Here is a 21,632-nt window from a genome sequence, read left to right on the forward strand (position 1 = left end):
TACGAGCGGCCACAGAGGACAGATTTGCATTAAATCCATTTCCACGGAAGATCATATAGGCGTTTGGAATAGTCTGCTCGGCGCCGCAGCCGTACTCCGGCGGTATCGCTCCGCGCCAGCACAATACAAGTCGATTCGGATTACGCTATCAGGCCGCGTCATAAGTGGCTACGCAGCCGCCTCCAATAGGCACTTACGGGGCCCACAATGAGATGCTTCGCAGCTTCTTTAGCATGATCGAGCCAACAGATTGCGCTATCACAACCGATACGCGACGCGCTTTTACACCGTAATTGAATTATTACTCTCGCCCCCTCCGCGTATAAAAGGTGAGAGTGTTTAAGCATTCATACTGCTTCAAACAGCACCTCGACTGCTGGTGTCAAAGACCTGAAGTAATTACTTGTATGCTGAGAGACTAACCATGTTAGCGCATATTCTTGGCGGGACGTGCAAAATACCCGGAGACTTTTACGTACCTATATTGTTATATTATTTTAAATTCCATTAAAAACACAACTTTGAAAAAGCCAAGTATCGCAACTCAACCGTAAATTACAAAATAGAACGAAGTTTGGTTTATTTATTCAGTATCTACTTAAGGGCTAAATTATAATGTCATTCTTTAACCTAGCACTATATTTTACCAAAATAATAAATATAAAAATCGTGAATGTCTTAAACAAATACATTCAATAGCATAATACGTGTCGGCAAGTGTGCAAAAATCTATTCAATGCACATTGTCGGAAATGCGAAGGCAATTTTCACTCAATCCCTCTCAACAACAGTACAAACTTATAGCGCGCACGTGCTGTTGGATATCAATAGTATAACAAATAGGCTGATATTTCGTCAGAAATAACCCGAATCAAGTTTCAGTACGAAAGCTTTTGTGTGTGGCAGGTGAAAAAGTGAGAGACATGATTTATTCGCGCCGGCGCCACCTAGCGGCAAGATTGAATAGGGGACGTGTTGTTTATACATCGGCCAACTCATGAAATATGACAACTGGAATACGTTTCCACCGTAGGCCCGAGGTAATAGCCTGTTGTTTGCCTAAATGAAGACGTCTCGGTGAACGTAAGGGAGGGGGAATTGCGCTAGTTATAGCAAGGTAGCTTTCTTATTTCTCTTTCTGGTGTATTCAATTAATAAGAAATGAAGACCGATATCTATAAAAATAATATACATATATAGGTAAAAACCTATTCAGATACATAAATACTTCATCAGGTTCATTTCCACATTAAATATATATTTTCCCATGGTTTCCTTACCATGTTTTTCTTCACCATAAGATTTATTATCATGATTGTACTAAAACTCCTAAATTGAAAATATTTTTTTGCAAGACTAACCGCTATTTTCAACACACACACGCACTCACGCCTTGTACTAATGTACCCCTTGCGGGGTAGGCAGAGGTGCATTGCTGCACCCACTTTTCGCCAGAGTGTTATGTTAGTCCCAATGTAATAGGGGGCGGGCCTATTGCCATTTTACGGGCACATCCATACCCGAGAACAAATATCTGTGTTTAAACAAATATCTGCCCCAGCCGGGAATCGAACCCAGGACCATCGGCTCAGTAGTCAGGGTCACTAACCACTACGCCATTCGGTCGTCAATATTTAATTATTTAAAAAAAAAACCTGTCACAAATGATACGACATCCACTTTACCGACACCCGTCATCATCATCAGCCCCTAACCGTCCACTTACATCCACTTCACCCTCAACGAGAAAACATAGACATTTCCAATGAAGAGAGAACCATCGCACAGCGGCGGCGTGCGTGTAAGTAATCGCCACCCATCCAGTACGTACGTCGATATTGACTTTGATTGATAAATGAGCCAAGATCTGTCCTGTGGTAAGAAGCCGCGTCACCACTTTTGGTGCATTGCGGTCTGGCCCAACCCTTATCTGTTTACAATCTATCCAACGGCTTAGGGTTCCTTGGGAGGATGAAGCGTCAATCGCTAATAGCATTAGTTATGAGTTATTTACTCATTGATTGTTGTGGCAATTAATGGGAATATGGTCCGTTAGAGATTATAAGGTTTGAATGCTATTGGAAATCAGTCGGCAAGTTTAATATACTTTATGTAATTGAATTTAATACATCGTTAGCCTAATAGGTAAAAGTATTTATTAATACACCGATGAACATCCTCATTTATGTTTAGGCATTCAATGTACTAACATTAAAATTAAATGTTAACTACATAGATGAAGATGATATTATTGTATCTTTAGCCTAAATACCTAGTATTTTTATAAAGTTTGAAACATTTCATGCCACGTTTGAACACAACACCTTAAATAGTATATTTTTACGGAACCTGCAAACCTACTTCCTTGTGGCTTTGCTGATTTTTTATGGCTGTCAACCTATTATTACAGCTTGATCGCTCTATAGTGTTGATGTTTGTGTGTCAGTGTACCCTAAATTCACTGTACTCATTCAAAGACTGGCCTTCTATCACGTGACTACAAAATGTACAGCGAAAAGCTGGTGGCTCGCTTGCGAGTCATCTTAGATAAGGAATTAACCCTTACGATCAATGCGTTTTACGTTACGTATAATTTAATGTTTATTATCCAAATCTCAACATCAACAATTTTGTAGTAGAATAATCTTACAAAGAAATGTTTCAATGTGAAATGAATCGCTTATAATTTTCCGCATTAAAATAACCTATTCGTTGCAACTTGCGCCACACAATCAAGCTTTAATAATTATAATTAATAAATGCTCAATTGTCATATTAAACTACCATTGTTCATAATAAATCGAGGATACATTGTGTTTGGTTACATTACTATTCATCTTTTTACTGTGTCAATAATCACAACCGACCGTGTATTGGGAGCGGTGTATTTGTTTGTCATACAACGGTACCTACCTACTGTATATTATATTATTATGTAGGAAATATTTTTTATACATAATATCTTGATATATTATGATAGCTAAGTACAAAGATGTAGTGGGATAATATTATTATAGGTACATTACGTAGTTCAGAAATATGGACCCAGGGCGGTGCTATACTCTTACCATAGCTTGATAAATACATAGGTACTTACTTATAGGTACATTATTTTATTTATATTAAAACTGAAAGTATAAAAATATATCGTTAGATTTTGTAGGTACTCGTACCTAAGTTTTGTTTTTCACTAATCCATATGCATTTTTAATATCAACGCAATTATATCGTCGCACCCAATGTAAAATTGTTACGGAAGCCGACCAAGGAAATCCACTATTTTATAACTACGACGTGTAGCTCTCCGGATAGCAATATTATCCACTGGTAATAAAGTTCCTTTTACACTGGAAGTAGATGTATGGGTACGTTTGTTAGTCTACAATTGAACCGGGGAGTATTTGCATAATATTGAAAAGGCTCTATACACCAGTAAGAGCTCATTATCTTCAGTGATCAAGTTACAGCATCATTAGAACTTTTTCTTTTTGTAAGGAATGAATTTCAGGGGTGATTGAGTGGAGGCAATTTTAACTTTTAGCTTTCTACTCGTGTACCTGTAAGTTTGTATAGATTTGAAGCTGGGTGTTAATGTTTTATTAGGATCATATATAAATATACAATATTATAATTATAGACATAAAGTTACTAGTAAAACTATTGCTGTGATTATTATCGAATTTTCTGGATGGATTGAAGTATAGGATCATAAATTATAATTTCAGTGAGCCAGCTAAAACGAAGGATGATACGTTCGGCTTCACATGAATTTGAATGCCGAGCACTCGAATAGCAAACTGTCGAGTTAGAAACATTATATGCCAGTACATAATCCCTAGCGACTAATCACTAGCGATCCATAAATCCAGCTCTCATTCTGATGAGTGCACCCCATGATGTACGGCCGCCGACTAATCCGCAAATAAACGTAAGCATTAGCATAATATTGAAACGTCGGCGATACGATCCTCCGAGCTCATTATCGTAATTGATCGGCTCCGCTCCGAATCAATCGCACGTCCCGCCATCGATTTACATTAATTACCGGACCGAATGTCACCCGCCAGCGCCGCTGCGCCCGACAGAACAAACATCTCACACAATGAGACTCCGTTTCAAAACATACAACTTTGACATGTGCCAAACGCGAACAAACACAATCCAGAGTAAGGCGGCTGTACACACGACTTAAATCAAATAACTGTTGTTTGTATTGCTGTATCGCTTTTAGCTTTGTATAGGTTCAAGTGCAATAGCGTCAGTGGCGGATGTTCCTCTGTCGTCTAGGCTCCTCGTCCGTATTGGGGTCCGCCCTTTACGTGTTCGCGGGCTAAGGAGCGCGCCACGCACGCGGTGACGTCACGCCGCCCCCGCCCCGCGCACCCCGCGCACCCCCGCGCGCCCCGCGCCTCGCGAGCGTGACGCGGGAGCTAACTGCTCTAGTTTATCCCTTTAATTGCCTTTTTTCTGGAGAGTGGGCTTAAGCGCACCCGCCATATCTTCTCACGTCGCAATTACCGAGACGTCTTATGATAAATCTACCGTAATTTGCATGAGATAGCATACGCTCTCAACTTTTAGCGGTACGCTGCTTCCTGTTCTTGTCGTTTATTACATTAAGCACGTCTTGGCGAATAAGAATGAGCTCCTCCTATACTTTGTAATGCAACAGTGGCAAAAATAGTTCTTAAGCTCGGAATAATCTTTGGAGTGTTGTAAAACTTTGATGGTACAACTTCAAATTGTGTTGTTTGAAATTACTTAAGTTAATAGGGTTTTAACACGGTTCATTAAAGTTTTCTCTTTTTATCTGAACGGTCCGCAGGGAGCGACAATGTGAAAAGGCAATTTTTGGAGCGGTGCATATTTGCACGTGGAACGATTTTATTTTGTGAAATGCGCGTTCATACAATTTTCTGTTCCACGGAAATAAGACGGTAAGAGGCAAACAAAACAGACAATCTTCGTGTAGACGTGGCGAATCGGCGGCCGCTCGCTCCGCGCCGTGCTTTGCGCCATCTCGAGATTTTTTCAGCGCCTCCCCCCGCGCGCCGCGCCGCCCCCGCGCCCGCCCGCGGCCGCACCGCGCCTCAAATTGAAGCGTCAGCGCACCGCCCTGCGGACTGCGGAGCGCCGTATTTGCCGAACGTTGCGCCAAAACATCGCATCGCAATCGTACGGAAAATTATTCTCCACTAGATTGCTACTTTCTTTAGAGTCCACGTCGAAATGCCTGTTTATATTTGAAAACTTTCAATTTGCTACACGGGGAAGATTGAAATTGTACTTGCGCCTGCCAGATATTTTTTAATTGGCGGTTCGCTTTTGCATGCTTCAGAATGTAGATACTAAAGTAATCGTTCTTTGCATTAAAATTTAGGTATCTACTTGATGTTTCTTCGACTTTGAAAAAAGGGGGAGGTTTTAAATTTATCTGTATGTTAATTAGGTTTTATATTAAAACCCTACTCCCCATAGTAAGTATAACTAGTAAAAACTATAATATTTAATACGAACAACATTGTCATCCACTATTAAGTTACAGTGCGAACAGCGTGGGGCTAATGACATGTCATGCGCGAGCCGGGTCCCTCTCAACTATCATCGAAGTCACTTTACTTGCCGATAATACCTACCCATTAATGCCGATATCAGACAGGTGGTTTGATTAGTTGTGCCCTGGGCCCTGACGTAAATTGATGAGCAGACACTGTTAAGGGTGCTGTGGCTTAATTAAATCCGTAGTCGGATATTAGACGAAAATTAAAAACTCAAAGCTACCTACATATCTAGCAGTGGACTAGTTTAGTGGATTTCGTCAATTTTGTCCATATAAATTTTGCAACATCCTGTATCGTACAGGTTACATGCTATAGTATGGGTATTCTCAACCTGTCTTTGCTGCCGCATATGACTTTTTAATCCACTAACTTAATGTGATTCACAAAAAATGCCAATTCCTCGGTTGGCGCCCAACCAAACCTCGCAATCTGGTAGCTAAAGACTGAAAATTCCATCATGAAAATTGTTCGGTAAAATCTATACATAAAGTGGTAAGAAAATGTGATTACTGATGAGCCGTGGCTGGCAAGGCTGGGCCACCCATCATCCACTATGACACGCTATTAACCCGCCAGCTCAGGAACTTTGCTAATATGTAGCGGGAGGTGTGTCGGGTGATGGAAGACGTTGTCCGTGCTCTGTTTTGAATTGAGAATCGCTTTTGAACTCTGCCCGCTGATTGGTTGTTGTTCGATATTAACGGTCGTATTGATTATTGTTGGTTTGTGTTAAATTCTGATTTCAATTCAAATATTAGTAATTGGATGTATTTTTTCAATATTATTTTTTTATTGCCACAATATTATAATGTATCTACATCATTCCTGATGATTTAGGAGAATATTTTACATATACTTAAAAAAAAGTATTTTGTTGTTATGCTTGTACTTGATTACATTTTAATCGCCAGACTAGGGTTTTTAACAAAGTGCTGTGTAGCGTCGGCTTTTTTGTTCTTAACTAAAAGGACGTAAGCATAAAAAGTACAAAACCTTCTATCATTTTGTCGTCGTCACGAGGGCCCCAATTTAAGTATTAATAAGATGACGAAACGTGACCTGGCCAGTACTGCCCATCCATCACGGCTGTTGTCAAGTGGCCGGCACACGATTAAAAAACTGGCCCAACCAATTTGTGCCATCCTCATACACGCATTTTGAACGCACCGCGGGTAAATATTCTAGACAAGGGTGAGATTAAATATTAAATTCACGGTTAGGAATTTAGGGTTGGAAAGTAACGTTCTCAGGCCTCCGCCCACGTGCGGGCTAGTAATACAGGTAACAAAATGGCTAATATTTATAATTCTCTGTGTCCATTCTTAGTAATTATACAAATGAATAGTATAACAAATTTATCAGTACCAGCCTGGCTATTGTTTTTGTATTTGAGTTCACCGAGACGTTTTATTCTATGTACCTTCTCTAAACTCTTAATAAAATAGAATATAATAGTTTTTTTTTATTTCAGATCAAGTCTATAAAACACAGTAACAAAATAAATATAATTTGGAATATCCGACACAACATGAGAGTATGTTGCTGTCTATACTTACACTTTTTCTTTTACTTGTAAGTCATGAAAGGTAAACAATCTTAGTTTGTCTTTTTATACTGTAAAGGTTTCAGTTCAGCATCGACAGTTGAAAGAAAAATAATTCTATTCGAGACTAAGTTTAAGTCGGAAAAGTGCTAAGTCAGATGAAACCAAGTTTCACTGACAAACTCACTCACATTCGTACAGGCAAACTGGATAAATAATGATTTACGATTATGCTACAGCTCAAACTAATGACAGCATGGAGGCTCTTGACTTCAGAATTATTAATTAATATGCGTATTATTTAAGCCTCTGAGAACGTTATCGTGACTCCGTTTCTATCTGGTGTGACATGTTTATTCATTAATCATCGTAACTTGAATCTATGTCATTATTTTTAAGCCAAACAAAACACGCACACAGTAGGTAGATATATACATATTACTATTGTGTAATTGAAATATGAACCAAATGGTCTTGAAAAATGGAAATCCCTGTTTCTGTTTTGAAGTTTTACCTGAAGCAAGGAGTTTATTTCTCATGTATAAAGCGATCACGAGCTAGGAATAAAGGTAGAAATTGTGTTACCGCGGCAAAACACCTGATCTGCCTGTCAATGCCTGCAACTGCACGCCGGGGACTCATTCTGCTGCTTCCGAACGGTTTTCTTCTCCAATCCGTATCGAAAGAAATCCCCATTGAAATCTCATGCAAAACTCACATGAGGTAGTTGTCGACGTAAATTTTAATTGTCGTCTTAATTCGCTAACTCGATAATGAAACTTGTTTTATTGTTTCACTCCGCGCGACTCGCTCCATACTCCAGAATGACACGTGTGACAAATTACTGCGCGTTCCACTCAAAAAACTTGTGATATTACATTAAAAGGTAGTTGTGAAGTATGTGAGGAATTCATAAAATTCACAAGCCAAGTTATAAGGTCCCAACATGATTAAATGCAATTTCTTTGGGAAGTGCTCCCTGAACGGTTGAACTTTTCCTTTTCATGGGCCGTGTACTCGGGAACTATGCCGGCGCGGGGCGATTGTTCAAGTATTAAGAGGAAGACAGTTTCACACAGGTGAAGATGGAAAGTTATAGTTCCGGACATGTCCACGCGTGCAATAAATTTGTATTCCTTCCGGTGTTTCGGGGAAAGTGGCTTGAGGATTTGTGGGGAAGAATGCAGTGAAGTTATATGATTATCTTTTATAAATTTATCTGTAAGTCAATTTGTTAGCCAAATAAATAAAATGGATTTAAAGTCAAATAGGTACATCAGGATTCATCAAAAGACCTGAGTTGGATCCAGTATTGTAGGATTTTAGGTATAGTAATGTCAGTGGAAGTGTGCGAGCGAGAGGCTCATAACTACCGTCCGGAGCGACATAAGTCGTGCCACCGCAGACAGATGGCGCTGCTACCACGCGACTACTATTTACATTGCACTCCGCTGTTTTGTACCGCTGTAACGTTCGGGTTACGTGTATTTTTGGCCCCACAATGGTGAGACGTACAATGTTAAAACGAAAAAAGTGGTTCCACTCCAATTTTTTGCAGTAAAAACTTTCCGAAACTAAACTTACCACAACATGCACCGCCAAAATGTATTACGCTAACAATTTCCTAAAAATCCTCCTAAATAGTTCTAAAGAACTTTGTTATTTTGCTGTCAGTCAGCTTTTAAAAGCCCGACAACGAAGTTAAAGCGAAGTAATTAAAAAAGAAAACACAAAATGCTTACAAAGTCGGAAGCACGGCTCTCTTCACTTAAATTACTTGCGATTACACCGACAAAACGTTTAATGAAACACGTTAAATCGCGCCAACTGGGGCCCTGGCCGCGCCGCGCCGCTCCGCTCCCCGCGCCGCCCCCGCGCCCGCCGCCGCCGCCGCCGCCTCCGCGAGCCAAGCGCACAACTTCAACACTTACTGGTAGGTAGCTAGTTTTTCCTCAAATATCTTAGCCGTAAGGAGAGTTGGAACAACTTCTGCAAAGTCCATTAAAGAGTATAAACCCACCGCGGTGATTACAAATGCCACAGATTTTGGCAACCGTTTCGGGCTCGATTAAAGCTTTTTAATTGAAATGATGTCGGCTAAACTTTGGGCAAGACAATGACTTCTAACTCTTTAGAAGTTGTAGTGCTTGACATACGAATGGGTTAGTTCCGAACTTGAGATGTAATAGAAATCCTTGGGATTGCTCTACGCTTCGGCTACGAAGTGCTACGAACTGCTACGAGCGTCTACGAAAGCCTACGAGAATTTAAAGCTTTCTGAAAACGACCTTTCTCTTAAAAACAAGAAATACTTTTTAAACCTTAAGCACTGGATTATTCCGAGTAAAAATATGAATACGCATGGTAATGCGGGATTATTTTAGCCGACAAAAAAGTCATAGAGGGAAGTTATCGTAGGCTTAATATTAGGAGATGAGCCAAACTTGGGCGTTCATACAAGCTCGGAGCGAGAGAGCCGCATGCTATCTGCCTTTTTGAAATACTCCTTATGTACAGAAAAAATGTGCCAGAAAAAATAAGAAAATTGCTGTAAGGGTTATAACCCATAATCATAACGTCCCCGCTACACGGAGGCTGTCTAAATTGGGCGCATGGTGGAGCAAAAACGGACTAAATTTGGCCACAACTCCTTACAGTCTACTCCCTTTCTTATTCCATTACCGTATTTTTTGACAAATGAACATAAAAGTCTTAATAAACTTACCTTTTTAAACTAAACAAACGAAGGAGACAAACGGTGTTATTTAATGGACAGTTACGAATACATGATTAGATCATAAATATATTATCCATCGTGCATAGTATTTTATTGTAACTCTAAATAATATAAGCAAGTACATATTATTATTATTTTGTATTCTTTTGATGTATACATAAGTATTGGTAGATAAAATTATTTTGAATTTTACTATAATGAATATTTTATGTATTTCTATTAAGCTAATAATAATCAAATGACTAGTCTGTTTTTAGATGTTTCCTATATTTTTTACCTTTGTAGTGGCTTTCCTATACCGCCTGTAGGTTAACTTGTAGGTATAATATACTTTTAGCGTTCCAACCACCTCTGTATGCAATAAAGTATGAAATAATAACCTAAATAGATCAAAACGAAATTGAATAAATATTTGTTTCATAAAATGTACCTAAGCTTTTTGCTGAAAAGCGGATGGCTCGCTTGCGATACACTTCTGACTAGCCTTGCGAGGATTACAATAGCGATGTGTGTGTTGATTAAATGACCGAATCGTTGGCAACTAAATAAGATGACAAGCTTTGCCTGCTCACTGCTCACGTCCAAATCAGCTGCATTTACAGAAATTAAAAGCGAATAGGTATCTAATATTTAATGGGGCGCGAGTCTAATATTGAATGGCGCGCAGTGTCTACGTATAAATATGTAAGCGCAGGAAACGTCTCCGTCTGCAAGCGCCGCGCCGCGCGGAAACTGCGTCAATTAACTCGGCCGCGATGACATATTAGCCTTTGTTCCACCGCCGGTATTGTCTTACAAGAAACTCTGTATAATCCCCCCCCACTACTCATACTACTCACACTACTACACCCCCCCGGCCAGCAACTCACACGCTACTCCGCCCGCAAAGCGAATCTACACAATCGATCAAATCGAACTTCCACTACTTACTCAGATTGAAACCTGTTTATGATATAGACTACAGACGGACAGAAATAAATTGAGCCAACTTAAATCAGCACCGCTTCTTCTTCGGCGAAACAAAATTATTTTAATATAGGTAGCGCCGAGTCATCTGCACGGTTCGACACAATTAAATTCCGCTGAATCAAATCTAAATTGAATAGATCCACTGTGAAAACACAAAGTTTAGTGACTGTCAATGTCAAATAAAGAAGATGAAAAAAGTTTTTTCTTCCAATTCCATTTTCTTTCACGATTCCTCTTTCAGACTGTAAAAGTTTTCAAAATAAGAGGTTTTCGCGAGAGTCTCAATTATCGATAAAGACGATATTAAAAATTCGTTTGTTTTGTTCTCGGCTTCCGCCTGGAGGATGGTGTCCCCTTTTTTCCATTGTTTGCGCAAGCAGCGGGGCGGCGGGGGCGGCGGCCGCGATTATCACAATTTTAAATTCGCCTCCGCGGCTACTGACAAAATCATGCGATCGCGGGTGTCGTTAATTACCTCAATTAATTAACCAAAAATAAAACTTATAATCGTAATTCTGTAGGCAATTGTTTTTCTGTGAACAAGTCATGACTTATTGCCGCCTTCCTTTTCAACTTTGTTTTTGTTCTATTCCAATTCAGCCACAAAGAAAGACAACTACTCATTGTGGAAGATAACAAAAAACTTGAAAAGGCCACAGCAACCAATTCCTCCTATCAGAACACCGCAGGGTACTTGGGCTAAAACACCACAAGAGAAAGTTGATGTCTTTGCAGAGCACCTTAGTCAAGTTTTCACACCAAACAGTTCAAATATGATGGAATTTGAAAAAGAAATAGACCAAGTGATAAATAGTGACCAACAACTATCACCTCCAATAAAACTAGTGACACCCAACGAGCTACACCGAACAATAATGAAACTAAGCAACAAAAAGGCACCGGGTTTTGACCTCATAACTGGGGAAATTCTGAAGCATCTTCCTAGAAAGCCAGTAGTTTTCCTGACAATGCTATTCAATGCTGTCTTTCGAAAACAATATTATCCTAAACTATGGAAAGTGTCGCAGATATGTATGACCCCCAAAGATGGCAAGCCACCCACTGATCCTGGCTCGTACAGGCCTATAAGCCTGCTACCATTACTATCCAAAGTGTTTGAAAAGGTGTTCCTGCGAAGGTTAAAACCTATACTCGATGAAGAAAAAGTTATCCCTGATCATCAGTTCGGATTTCGAGAAGAGCACTCCACTGTTGAACAAATACACCGCATTGTGGAAAAGATACGACTGTCCCTAGAAAAAAAAGAGTACTGCTCTGCAGCCTTCCTAGATATACAACAGGCCTTTGATAGGGTGTGGCACAAGGGTCTCCTATTTAAAATGAAAAACCTGGTACCTAATTCCTTCTTCATGGTGCTCAAATCTTACCTACATGGCAGGAAATTCCAAGTCAAAATAGGAGAAACTACTTCAAAACTATATGAGATCCAAGCATCTGTCCCACAGGGTTCAGTCCTCGGTCCAGTGCTATACTCCATCTACACAGCCGACTTGCCTTGCAAAGATGATGATGTTGTTATGGCAACTTACGCTGATGACACAGCCTGTCTCTCGAGCAATAAAGACCCCATCCTAGCCTCACAGAAACTGCAAGCACAACTGGACGATATTGATGTCTGGCTGCAAAAATGGAGGATCAAATCCAGTGCCACAAAATCGGTTCACGTCACATTCACCCTACGCAAAGGTGACTGCCCCCCTGTTAACTTGGGACGGGAACAACTACCGCATAAAAATTGTGTGAAGTACCTTGGTCTGAGACTAGATAGACGACTTACTTGGGCTGAACACATCAAAGCCAAAAAAACAGAAGCTAACCTACAATATCAGAAGCTGAATTGGCTGATAGGAAGACAGTCGCCTCTCTCACTCAACAACAAACTGCTGGTGTACAAGTGCACCATAAAGCCAATCTGGACTTACGGCATCCAACTCTGGGGATCTGCAAGCAACTCCAACCTGGAAATCCTACAACGCTTTCAGAATAAAGTACTCAGGGACATATCTGGTGCTACTTGGTATACCCGAAATGCTGAAATACACGAGTACCTGGGGATGCCCACAGTGAAAGAGGAAATATGCTCATACAGCTCCAAATATCAGGACAGGTTACAGGGACATACCAACAAATTAGCGAGAGATCTACTGATGAGTGACCCCGAGGATACTCGACGGTTGAAGCGATGGCACATCCTGTCCCTCAGTGACAGAATCTAAGTGGAGATAAGCTGGAATTAGAAACCAAGGAGATGATGTTCACTGGACCATCACCCAAAACAACGAGGGATAATGAACATACAATCTGATGAAGACAGAATGTCGATGGCAGATGAGAAAGAGAACAAAAAAAAAAAAAAAAATTCCAATTTCCTTCACTTTACTAATCGGCTAAATCTGAATAGCGTGGCTTTAAACCGAATTTGCTCGTTATCGTTCTGGAATCTATACGGCACGTCAAAATTTACATACATAGTTGCCGTTCGGTTGTATACCGTGATGAAGGAACACGCTCTAAATTTATTCGTGAGCATTACAGTGTAACATGTACGAGGCAGTGCTCCCTTAATGTATTCATGTAATTCGCATTGCCGGCATCCCCTTTGACCGGCCACGCAACAGCGCACCCCGCCGGATCCACTCCTATAACCTCATGTTTTAAATCCATCCATCACCAGTTATATTTATATCTGAGAGAGCCCCGGGCCAGCGTTTTACCTAAATGATACATTTATTAACTGAAAATAGAAACATTCAGTTAATGTAAACAGAAAGTGCTGATCGCCGAAAAATAAATTGCTGCTTTTTAATTTAGTCCTACTTAAGCTTTCCTCTCACTTTTATACAGATTATTATCGTAAGAAGAATAAACTTGAACACAAAATTGGTTCTTCGAAAGTTGGAAATAAGAATCAGCAACCTTAAGTAAAATTGTGGAAGCGAGCGTTGCGTCAGCACTCGCGCGATGAGGCTCGGCTGCGCGGCGATCGGCTCGCACAGATAATACGGCTCATAAATCAAATCCATCCAGTACTGTTTCCTATAGTATAAAAAGGGAGGTCGCCCAACTAGCCGACGGAGGTCGAATGAAACCTCGAGTATTAGCTACTTGAATGTAAAAACGATGCGCTGTGGTACGGGCGGCGGCGGTGGCGGCGCGGGCGGTTGCCAATTTACATTAAATGCGGCTCGCCTCGCCGACTGATAGCTCAGGCGACGTGGAGCTGCGAAGTGACGTGTTAACTCACTTATTTTCACCAATCTGCGTCACCGATCGATGCTCGTGACGTCACAGACTCCGCGCCGTCTGCCGCGTCCGTCACCCTGTCTGACAGCGTCTACGCTCCGCCTCAAGTAAAGTCACATTTGACAGCAGAAGAAACTTTTTTTTTTAATTTTAAGATAAAAGTTATTGAGAAAAACAATCATCAAACATAATTATATCGGCATATAGTGTATTAATTTAACAATACTTTAAAATATGTGACCAAACCAATTCAGCCTATGGGCAGTTTTTAAAAAGTACATTGATTTTGTTATTCTAAAAAAAATGTAGATCTGTGTGCTCTAGTTGCTTATTATTGGTAGCTTTTAAGTATCCTTCACACAAATGAAGCCTGTAGCATTCTGTAGCTGAATTCAGAATTTCTATTTTATGCGGTTTTAAATGCGGTTCCTTTGAAAATTCAAATTTGCGCAACTATCTTGCCGACCGCTGCCCGGCATTAGAATCATACATTATAATCCTTTACCTTATGAAATATTTGTAACTTTTGTGCTTTGAAATTGCGACTACCTTTATTACTTAATCATGGACGGTGGTAAAATGATTTGAATAATTTCGAACACTAGCAGTAGTAGCTTTATGCGGAGGTTGAAAATTTCAGTTTCAGTCATAAAGTGGATTGCCCTACGCTTAGTCGTTGTGTATTTTTGCATTTGTGCTGAAAATTTTAAAATGTCACATTTAACAATTTGCACATTCAGTGTTATCATGCTACTTTTTCACTTGTCAATTTGTTAGTTCGTCTATAAAAATAAGACCTGGTTTCTCATGATTCTGTTAGTTACAGTCTCAATAACGGATTTGCTGACGACGCGTTTAAGGATTATTACCCTTGTTAACTGGATGAGTCCCACGACGAAAATCTAACAGACCATTCATAAATCCAGCATTATGTGTATCATTCACTCATTTCCCTCACACTTCACTCAATATTCTGTCATATTCATTGAAATTTGTTGTCTATGTCTCTGTGATTTCAAACAACCTCAAACAACCAAACTTTTTGGTTTTGAGGTTGCCATGGTTACTATTTCTACCGAGATTGTTTTTTGACATCCGTCATTGAAAATAATATTATTACGCTATGCCCTTTGAAAAACAATACAACGAACAAGATGGAGTGTCAGTGCAAAAGAAACTTCTCGGGAAATAACATATAAATTTCTAAGTAAGGTCTTATTTTAAAATATTTTGTTAGAAGATTTTTCACTTAATTCAATAGTTCTCATTAAGTCATTAGGTTTAACTTCTTGAATCTACCTCTGCCTGTGGTCTAGTGGTAGAAGCTCAGCTTCATCACCCAGGGATCCCGGGTTCGATTTCCAGGTAGGGCCATCAATTTGTGTTTCTATATTGCGGTTCCAAGTTAGGTTAGGACATTAAATTAAAACTTTTATCTCGGTTTGACATTATATAAAACCCAGACAGTATTTCGCTTCATTTTTTATGTCACACAACATCTAGTTCGTATATTGTTTATCAAAGGCTCTGTTCATTTTTCCATCTTGAATCTTCACAGAATGAGTGACAAGTAAACAACCCGTTGCCTGGTTACCGGTCTTAACCAAGTCTTAGCGGAACCCCACAGCAGCAATCAAGTTTATCACCCGATCAAGGGAGTTAACCCCGTGATTTAGCATGGTGGGACACTCACTAACCTTAACGGTCCAACATGTAACCAAACCGAGGTATTTTTAACCTAACCGAATGGTGTGAAATTAGGCCTAAATATGTTTGTTGTTTGCAAAAAATATATTTTTGCCACGTTTTACACTGCGCTGTCATAATTACAAAAAACAAATGTAACTAACCTGATGTTATACCTAGTCTTTTGGAAAAAATAAGAAATCAACCTAAAACCCAATGAGTACTGAATACACCTAAACATTCCCAGTCTTAAAACGGCAGATTTCCTCCGGTGGTTGAACTACGAACGCATCTCACATTCTAAATTGTTAGCCCTTAGTTATTTATGCACCTTGAGCCAACATCTTAATAGCCCTGCAAAGTTATGTCCAGCCTAAAATAATATTTTGAGTAAATGTTTGAAAATAAACAACCGCTAGCCGTCAAGTGGACGCGGTGGCAACTTTACAGCGCGGTGTTTAGGCTTAGGTATTAAGTAAATACGGAGCATTTTGCTATGTATTGTTATTTGTTACTGCTCAGGATAAATTACGAAATTAATTCTTAAGTTGGATACACAATATAACTTACCTTCGGATGTGCTCTCCTGGGGAAGGCCACTTTGGGGTCAATCTGCAAACAATGAAAAATAGATGTAAATAAAGGATAATCAGTTAGTTTAATTCTGAAGCAAACAATTAGAAATTTAGTGCTTAACTATAATTAATGGAAATATTATTATTATGGTTGAATGAATAGAAGAAGAATGAATAGAATTTAAGAAGAATTTAATATAATTTAAGTTTATTGAATGAATTTTACTTTAAAAATCTCAATTTTTTTAGTTTTTTTATGGCATAGTTCGGAGTCAGCTACACTGGCTACTTTTATAATCAGCCATTTTTTTTGATGATACAGGGTGCCCTGCTAATCACGCAGCCGGGCGGCGCAAGATAAATCCCGAGCGTCCAAACGACTGCATCGTGCGATCCTAAAATCCCGCCTGCAAAAAAGCATCCGCCTAAATCCGGTGCCGTGGTCCTGTCACTCGATTTCGCCTCTCGTCTTTTTCATGTAACCGAGCCGTACTATTTCATACGTGGCACTGTTTAAGCTCTCAGATTTTCTCCCGGTGGTGGCCGCTCTTTTTGCTCTTGTCGCATCCCACCGCTGACCGGTTTAAATGCAAAATATAAACCTAAAGGAGCCACCTTTGACGTTTTCAGTGGTGAAACGTTTCGTTTCCACTCGAGCTTGTTCGCCACCAGGAATTAATTAAGACGCTTCGCCGATTGAACCCGAATATATTTGTCCTACTTTAATAATTATTTTTGTCCTAGTTAAATAATAATATTTACGTATGATCACAACCCGTCACGTCCCCACTGCTTGGGCATAGGTGTCGTTTCGCGGAAGGGTTTTTTTTGAAGAGACGTATGATGTTTGACACAGGTGAATTTATTATGGTACAAGTTGGTCTCTGTATGAATTTACTAAAATTGTATTGCATCGGTGTAATTACGAAGAGAATAATTTAAAGCATTTTACCCAAGAGGACTGCATTATTAGAGTAGTAGGGAAAATGGATTCGCAAAGTCATTCATACATTCTTAATTATTTAATTATCTTGTAAGTGTTCCACCTCCGCCGCTTCTGTCAGAAATATGAATGTATATTTTTGCTAAATCTTTCTACGGCAAAACTCGGGCCCAACCCATTTAACAACCAACTTTTTCCACTTAAGTGTACATAATATTAAATTACTAAACGGAAAGAAATGCACATTTAAGAAAATAACTTTCACGTACTAAATTAAATCCTATTTATAATGGTAATCAACGCATCCGGTTGACCGCAGCAGAAATATTGACACTTACAGATAGAGGTGTTTTAAAAATGTTGCTCGAAAGCTTTTAGCCACCGCACGCAAGCAATTTTGTAAACGTTATAAAATGACCACGAAAAGTATACAGAGCAAGCAGAAAAATCATAAAATCCCAGATGGTGGCGCTAAAGCGATTAAGCGGGCCGATGATAAATTTTAACGAGTTATTTTAATGGAGGCGATCGCAGTCAGTGGCTAGCGGCAGCGGCAGCCGGCCCGATAGAAAAATAAAACGAAACTCTCCAAAAGACTTTGTAATACGCTCTTCACTCATTTTTATTGCATTCTCTTTGTAAAGATGCGCTCTGTGAAGTTTTAATGATAATGCTCTCAAAACAAGAGCACTAATCTAAATGTATAAAATGTTACAGTTACTGTGTGTAGCTCGGTCTAAAACGCAAATAGTCAGTATATTCCAGCGTGGTGAAACAAAAGGCTACCGCAGAAATACGGAACTACACACTTCTGCGCAAAAATGACAGCAAAACATCGATACAAATGTGACATTTTGACATGGAGCCATTTGCGTGATTACAATCGACGCAGCGCCGCGCCCCCGCCCCCCTCTTCCTGCAACTTCCCTGCGATAAAGATTGATATCACTGCTTTTAAATTTCAAATTATCCTAAGTCAAGCACCACCCTCTCTTTCAAAGCCAACTCTATCCATTCGAAGCTGAGGGTTGAAATTCATTCGCAGGATTGAAAAATTTTAGCGTGTCATCGCAAGAAAAGATTGTAGGAGAAAGCGCATTAGTGGGATATCACTACTGGTTGAAAAGAGCATACATGTTCGCTTTATGTACTCGCGTGTCACGACGTAAAGTCGATTACGTTTAATGCTTCATGTATTAAGTAAACAGTCGTATCGATGTCTCGTGTGGTTTCAGACAAATGCTGACATAGGTATTTAATGGAATCAATCGTTTACATAGGTTTACATTATAAAAATCCTTGCATGGCATATCCACTCCACTCTCATTGCCTAGAGTCGGATTAAGAGATTGATATTTTGCATATAAGTATTATGTGTTTTGCCGTTGATAATATAAATGATACCTAATAATTTAGGTACCTCTACCTGTTGTGTTTCGCAGAAATGTGGTAAAGTACCTATTGTTTTTACATTAAAGTTAATAATGATGTGTTTTTTTAATAGGACTAAATTTAAAATAGTAACAAATGTCCATACATCCACATATACCGACATAGGTATTTAGTTAGATAAGTTATACTTTATGATCGAAGAAGTTATATCATAGTGAAAATAAAAATTATAACCTACTCGATTTATTATAAAATCACAAAGTGTGTTACAAGATAAGATTTATAGAAGAAACGACAAAAAAATTACGGACATAAAACATTTCTCGGCGGCATAACCTGAAAAAGATAAAAAACGTTGCTCTCTGCAAATTTATTGCCGAAAACGTCACTCGCCGCGCCCCGGTAGCGTCACCAGCAAAAGTATCTTCCCACTCATCACCTTTATCTTAGAGAGCATAAAGTTTCTAGTGTAAGTGACTTACCCTTCCGACTGTACGAAAGTTTAATGACGTGACGAAAATTTACGTGTAGTCACCACGTCCCGGTAGATTGTCGCGAGCGTCCGCGCGCTGAGTGGGACCGCATCATTTGCTGTTCGGAGCGCAGGCTGCACTCTAACTCTTCCTAATTGGAACAAATTTGGCTGCAGGTGCAACACTCGAGTTGGCTCAAGATTGGGCCGAGCTATTGCGAGTATATTACGGCCCGTTCCTTCTGAAATATTTGATGTGCAGCGCGCGACTTGCGGCCCGGCCACGTGTGCTCGCAACTTGAATTAAATTAAGAACAATATTTACCCTCGCAGCCGAGATAAATGATATTGCACAGTTTAGCCTGACTTTATGTTAAGTGACGACTTATGTACCCACATTCTTAGAATAAGCTAGTAAGGTGCTGCTGGAGAGCGAGAGAGGGCGAGTGCAGCGGCCGCCGGCGCGAGCGGGACGGCGATAAGATCAACGCAACACGTCGCCGACTGAGTTAACGAGCCACGACTCTACCCTGTACACAAATTACTCCGCTAAAGGATGGCTTAATAAAATGACATTGTTGCGATTACCTAAGCTGTTTTTTATTCGTCGACTTGTTAGAGATTAAGCGCGCAGAAAACAATAACAAGCATGTAAGGCGGGCTGTAATGATGTCGCCTGGGGCCATAGAACAACGCGGACTCGGGTGTACCCTCGGGAAGCGTCATAGCGATCTTTCTTGATACAAAAAAGTGTGCCAATTTTTGCGGGGGGAAATTTTACCGTTTACCATGATTATGTCTCATGGGATATATCATTATGAGTTTTAATTCCCAGCAATAAGGGTTACGTGAAGTGACATTTAATAATGAACACAGTGTCTTCATTTTTCATGCCAATGGATGTAACAATTATCGATAAGTGTTATCGATGAATTCGAGAACATGGGTTAGAAATACTAATTTCAAATTAATTAGGTATAGTTAAATTTAATTAAGAATGATTAATAAACGAAGTCACCCGCTTTTCGCTGTACATTTATACTCACGTGATAAGTCGCGAGCCGTATCGCCGTTTTTGAATGAGTACAATGCACTGAAGTTGTCGAGAAAGTGGGCAACCCGACGGTCAGATGCTTTCAAGCCGCTCCTTCGGGCGGCCTCTGACTAGGCTTAACGACTGCTGCCGAAGCAGCAACCGGGACCCACGGCTTAACGTCCCGTCCGAAGCACGGAAGCGTCCAGAAAAGAACCATTTGAATCGGTAACTCATGCTGTACCTACCAATGGCTGACCGTGTCAGTTGTTGCTTAACCTCAGTGATCAGTTACGATTACTGAAGCCAATTCGACTACGGACGCTTCCCAACTATGACCTTTTTTGTCGATTAATACATATTTACATACCGGTACATCACTATTGCATTTTTTTGACATTGGTTGCTAGGAGACAGCTAATAACAATAAACCATGACCAAATCTGTGATCATATCCGGAATCCGGATATTCTATGAATTGAAGCTGTCATTTTAGTATGTAAACAAATCATTTTCTATGAAACGAACGCTTTGCCAACTAGATTGAGTCTAGTGAAAATTGAGACTGCAACTAGTTTTTATAAATCGGTGGGCCTTTCTGGCCTACCACCCCGCCAGAGGGGAACGTCTGCCTATTTCGTCTCCAGACCATTCATACTCAATGCCTGGGGCGGCTCGACAAACGTCATTACTAGGGCACGCATAAATATGCAAGGCAGGTAACGTATTTTTCATGCGACGTTGGTAGAATTTTATCGCCCGTTTAATTCTGTGAGAAAAAAGCTTGAGATGTCGGTGTAGCCCGACACCGCCGCCACGTGGGAGCGCGCACACCGGACCGCACCTAAGTGCCACCCAAATATATTTTCTCCACTTTGTTAGATATTACTTTCTCTTAAATACGACGTACGAAAACGTTAGAGGTGGAAAAGAGAGACGTAATCTTATCCATCAGGCGAGCCTTATTCGTTAACCACTAATGTCGGTGCTCAGCGGAGTAGCCGCCTAACTATTAAGGTGTATTTTATTCATCACCCCTCGTAGCTATCTTTTCTCGAAACCTCTTAGTATTTTGACAAGTCTCTTTACGTGTGCGCTTTCGTTATTATTATGACTTTGAAGACTTATCTCATTTTATGTATTAGGTATCGGGCTCGGTTTTGGTACTAATCTTGTCAGGATTATAAGTTTGAAAGCCAAGAATACATTCGAAGCTACGAACGAAAGTTAGTAATTATACATATTTCAAAGAATTTATTAAGTATTGAATTGTTTTCAATTTAAATACATTCACGTTCGATGAAAAAGTCCCACTAACATATGGACCGTCAATGGCAGGTGGAACTTTTGCATTGCTCCTTAGTGTATGTATATGTCGACGAATCATTCTAGTACTTATAATATTTATTGCTGTTGGTTGTCAACCCACCGGCGGCGGCGGCGCAGGCGACGCGGCG

The 21,632-nt window shown here is 40.0% G+C and overlaps 1 protein-coding gene across 8 annotated transcripts in view; it reads right to left on the bottom strand.

Moving 5' to 3' along the window:
* Window positions 1-21,632, bottom strand: part of LOC105385394 (RNA-binding protein Musashi homolog Rbp6) — a 405,128-nt gene that overhangs the window by 188,062 nt on the left and 195,434 nt on the right. For 7 of the 8 annotated variants that reach the window (XM_048623319.1, XM_048623318.1, XM_048623317.1 and 4 more), the window contains exon 5: window positions 16,331-16,372. In XM_048623319.1, the coding sequence (XP_048479276.1) occupies window positions 16,331-16,372 (42 nt within the window). Of the gene's footprint in view, window positions 1-16,330; window positions 16,375-21,632 lie in introns of all 8 variants that reach the window. The other variant, XM_048623324.1, reaches the window with a different exon arrangement.

Source organism: Plutella xylostella, chromosome 10, assembly GCF_932276165.1.
Source record: "Plutella xylostella chromosome 10, ilPluXylo3.1, whole genome shotgun sequence".
NCBI lineage: Eukaryota > Metazoa > Arthropoda > Insecta > Lepidoptera > Plutellidae > Plutella > Plutella xylostella.